Source organism: Monomorium pharaonis, unplaced genomic scaffold (genome assembly GCF_013373865.1).
Source record: "Monomorium pharaonis isolate MP-MQ-018 unplaced genomic scaffold, ASM1337386v2 scaffold_31, whole genome shotgun sequence".
Classification (NCBI taxonomy): Eukaryota; Metazoa; Arthropoda; class Insecta; order Hymenoptera; family Formicidae; genus Monomorium; species Monomorium pharaonis.
Window position 1 is genome coordinate 47013 of NW_023415593.1, and position 4988 is coordinate 52000.

Below are 4988 nucleotides of genomic sequence, written 5' to 3' on the forward strand. Positions count from 1 at the left end.
TCGATCAACATAATGAATGTAAACATTATCCGCGTAGAGTGCAACGTGACCGCGGGCGCGTACAGCAACGACAAAAGCGTGCACGCGATACATGAGTTTTCATCGAACGTGCCACCTGGATATAAGATCTCGGAAAGGCCGTCGCAGATCATTTACCTGCCGATCATCGTGCGGAGCGTTACGAATCTGACGATACGCGTGGTTGACCAGAACGGACGATTGCTCGATTTTCGAGGAGAAGAAATTACCGTCAGATTGCATGTGCGACGACGGCTGCAACGATAACGCGAACGTGAGATGCTCGTACTAAACGCGTCGGAACGCGCTAGAAAAATAAACATCTTTACGACGAAAACACCAACGTTACAGCAGTCATCAGATACTTTTGCGACGACATTCGATAATATTCGATCATCCGACTGTTCCAAGAAAAAGAGGCTCACCGCGTCGAACGTTGAATATCTACAATCTCTGGGATTTGCTGTGCGACAATGACGGATATTTTAAATATCGAGGACGAGCCGATCTTTGACGATCGCATCGTCAAGATCGAGACTCACACGTACAATCCGTTCGCCAACACGACGTTTGAATACAACGATGAGATAAGAATTCCTATACAACAGCAGGATCTTTACACGTTACCGTACGAAAGTTTTTTATACATTGAAGGAAAACTTATAATAAAGAAACCAGTTGCGGGATCTGATGTGACATTGGCAAATAATTGCATCGCGTTCATGTTCGATGAGATTCGATACGAGCTCGACGGTGTGGAGATTGATCGAAACAGAAACGTCGGAATAACCAGCACCCTCAAGAACTATGTAACTATGTCAGCTGCCAGAAGCGTAATCGCGAGGAACGCCGGCTGGGATCCGTGGAATCCTCCGAACGGATATTTTAATTTTTGCGTACCGCTCAACATGCTGTTGGGATTTTGTGAAGATTACAGACGCGTGGTGATCAACGCTCGCCATGAGCTGATTTTAATACGCGCGCGTAACGATAACAATTGTCTGATGGGAAGTTCAGAATTGGAGCCGAAGATTGAATTACTCAAAGTTCAGTGGCGAATGCCGCATGTGTTACTGAACGAGATAAATAAACTGTCGATGCTGCGTGCTCTGGAAAGCGGGCGATACCTCAGCATGGCATTTCGTTCTTGGGATCTATATGAGTATCCTTTATTGCAAAGCACAACCAAACATTCGTGGGCCATCAAGACCGCTACTCAGCTCGAGAAGCCTCGATACGTCGTTTTCGCTCTGCAGGCTGGTCGGAAGAATAACATGTCTGAAAACATGAGTCGATTCGATCATTGCAAATTAATCAACGCAAAACTCTATTTAAACTCGGAATGTTATCCGTACGATGATTTGAATCTAGATTTTGATAAAAATAAATGGTCGATTCTGTACGACACGTACGCACATTTCTGTAAAAACTATTACGGATATGATTATCTCGAACCGAATCAATCCGTCACCATGTTTCGACATAATGGTCCATTCGTGATTATCGATTGCTCTCGACAAAACGAATCGATCAAGAGCGCAACCGTGGACGTACGCTTAGAATTTGAATGCAGAGAAAACGTGCCCGCGAACACTACCGCGTACTGTCTCATTATACACGATCGTGTGATTCAGTACAACCCGTTGACCAACGTTGTGCGCAAAATTACCTAAGTGCGGCGCCATTTTTTCTCCAAAACAATATCAAGATGATATAAAAATTTATAACGCGTCGAGACGGATCACAGTATTCTCAACGACAGCTGTCATGTCTGTACCAACGTTCGTGGATCTGCAAGGTTTCATCGTTGGTGGAGAATTTATCGTTAAGGAATTTGCCTCTCTCAAAGATGGATTTGAACTCACCCACTACATGTTTACACCTACCTATCCATGGGAATACCTTACCAAGGCAGAAAAACGTCAGGTGGTGTGGTTGAAAGTGAATCATCACGGAATATCATGGGAGGATGGATTGATTCCGCACAGCATGGCTAGAGATTTAATTACCAAGGCAGTGATGGGTACAACTGCAACCGATGATGAAATTGTCGTGTACGTAAAGGGATGCGAGAAACGAGAATGGCTGCATGACTTACTCCTGGACGAGGCGAAAGAGGAAGCTAATGTCGAAAATATCGAAGTGCATTACGAAGACATAAAACCTCTAAATAAGTTGGACATTACGTACACCTTACGTTGTCGAAATCATGTTAACAACTGCGCTTTACAAAATGTATTTAAACTGTTTAACTGGTGGTCTAGCAATAAAAAATAATTTTTTTATGTGTTGTGTATTTTTTTATATTTCCATTACCCGTTTATATTTCCTCTTCCCCATTTATTAATTAAAATAATTTTTTAAGTTAGGATAATTAGTAGGAAAAAATATTTCTAAAACGTTTTATACAAATACATATTTATTTATTATTCAAAGCATCATATACAATATTGTCTGATGCATAAACCATCAGTTCGCAATCTATGAGCGAAGTTTTTACACATATTTCATCTAATAGCTTTACAGCATCGCACTTATTATTAATGTTATTTCGCTGCAAGCAGTTTACAAATCGATTATATTTTTCTTTCACTACAAACATATCCCGCGACAATTTAAAGTATACATTATTGATAACATCTTCAAGATTTAGTAAAAATTGCACGGTCAAAGGTTTCATATACAAGGCTTTGTTATTTAATATAAATTTTACAACACTCCCGTTATGTAATTTGACGAGTTCTATAAGAAGATCATCAATCCACAGCGATGTAACGGTGGTTGACTGCAGGAGTCGCTCAATATCCATGCGTTTCTCGATCATTATTATCCATACGTCACGTGACAGCGGTATCTGATTGCCTTTGTTGTCACCAAGAATCATCTCCACAAAAGGTTCAAGTCCCACACTGACACCGATATCCAAATATTTGTAGGCAGTGGCGGTTAAAGCGAATCGCCTTCCCAGGATGCGAGGAGTATAGCGTGGCTGCGATAATGTTCTGTAAAAAGAATATATCAAGTTATAGAAAAATATAGAAAATATATAGGATTTAAATATATAGATTTTAATTCAATTAAAAATACTTACGATTTATCGCACCCGTCATTCTGTTGGATCGGAACGTAATAGTTCATCTCGTACGGTTCTTTCTTCAGACACTTTACAATTCGACTTCCACCAATCAACTGCTGCGGTAACGTAGATGAAGCTTTACCGTTCGTATTCCACTATTTGACTGATGCAATAACGTTGTCGGGAGCTCTTTTTTATATTATTACCCCCTCCATAAAATACCCCCTTTTTTTATCCCTCTCCACAAAAAATCTAATTTTTATCCCCTCCACAATTATCTAATTTTAACGCGCTCACTACCGATTCATTATGTAGAAATTTAAGCTGCCGACGGTTCGGCGCTCCTTGTCGCGATAAAAAATTTGTTTATAACAAACCGCTACCGGATATGGTCAGCGATTTTTGTTTATAGCTATTCCAAGAGCTGTCGAATAAATTTATCAGCTGCCGACGATTCGGCGCTCCGTACGATAAATATTCTTAGAAATTTGTTTATATCAGGTTGCAACTCGCATATTATTTTACTTAAAAAATGTTTATACTGATAAGCGACAGAAAGAACCATAGATAAAAATTGTTTATACCTAATTACTACTTCTAGCCGCAGGGCCTAATTGTTTATATCAAGTTGCAACTCGCATATTATTTTTCTTAGAAATGTTTATACTGATAAGCGGTGACCGGCAAGTTATTGTTTATTTCTGGTTACAACTGACTTGTAATTTACATAAATGTTTATACTGATAAGCGGCTACCGACCGGTATTTGTTTATATCAGGTTACAACTGACTTGTAGTTTACATAAATGTTTATACTGATAAGCGGCTACCGACCGGTATTTGTTTATATCAGGTTACAACTAGCATGTTGTTTATATAAATGTTTATACTGATAAGCGGCGGCATCCGTTTGTGTGACGTCATCCCCCCTCCCCGCGTGACGTCATACCCCCCCGTGACGTCATACCCCTCCCCGCAAATACCCCCCCGCCCCTCACCCCCCCTCGGAGCCCCGTAGTCAGAACCACCTCCTTATTCCTACTCATAATCCAATTTTTATCACGATTATATTACCGCGATGCTAACTTTAATAATAAATTTCTTGTTTAGGGCTAGTTTTTCCTTCGGGACAAAGTAGCGAGAAAATTTGTGCCCTTAAATGTAGGAAGTTTCACCATAATTGCATGCTAAGGATCCACAGGATGTATTCGAGGCTAGAGATAGATATAACGGTTTCCCAGTCGCTCTTTTGTACTTCTATATTTAGCAGCATGAACATTATGGGTACGATTATATGTTCGTACATCCGTTAACTGACGTCTAGACGGGTTTAGCCGACCGGTTAGTTAAAAATTTGAAAGATATTCGGCATAATTCGAATATGTTTACGATCTATATTAGAAAGTTTCGAATTGACCTTTTACTACACGTATGACACAGTTAATGGTAGTATGTAACATTTTCAACAAGATTTATGTATTGCAATTATTATATACTAACCAGTTGTATATAAACTATTGGTAATTCTTTTAGCATAATTAAAAAATATATAATGTTAAAATCGTCTGGAAAATTCGGTTGCGGTCAAAATCTTTCTATAAAAATTATATCGTGGCAGAAACGATTGTGTTTTTTAGATAGGTACTTGAGATCTGGATTATTCAAGGGCTGGGTATCGAAAAAACCGTTACATCAACATTGTTCCGACGCTACTAAATTATTATGACGTAATTCTCGTTAATAAAGTAATGTTTCGTTACACTACAAGTGAGTTCTCAACATTTTATTTGATATCTAAATTTTCGCGGAGAAATTTTGGTCACCGAAAGAGATTACATGTATAATTTTTAAATGAATGTTTTTTATTTTATATTTATTCGAGAGCATTACGCTGG

At 39.1% G+C, this 4988-nt stretch overlaps 2 protein-coding genes across 2 annotated transcripts; one reads left to right on the top strand and one right to left on the bottom strand.

Moving 5' to 3' along the window:
- Nucleotides 1-491: 491 nt before the first annotated feature.
- Nucleotides 492-1691, top strand: LOC118648231. Its single transcript, XM_036294548.1, has one exon. It carries the CDS (start codon nt 492-494, stop codon nt 1689-1691), a length of 1200 nt encoding a protein of 399 aa, XP_036150441.1.
- Nucleotides 1692-2424: 733 nt separating this feature from the next.
- On the bottom strand, nt 2425-3203 carry LOC118648232. The gene is made up of 2 exons (XM_036294550.1): nt 3110-3203; nt 2425-3020 (listed from the first exon to the last, which is right to left on the bottom strand). The coding sequence occupies exons 1-2, from the start codon at nt 3154-3156 to the stop codon at nt 2438-2440; spliced, it is 630 nt and encodes a 209-aa protein (XP_036150443.1). The 5' UTR covers nt 3157-3203; the 3' UTR covers nt 2425-2437.
- Nucleotides 3204-4988: the final 1785 nt, after the last annotated feature.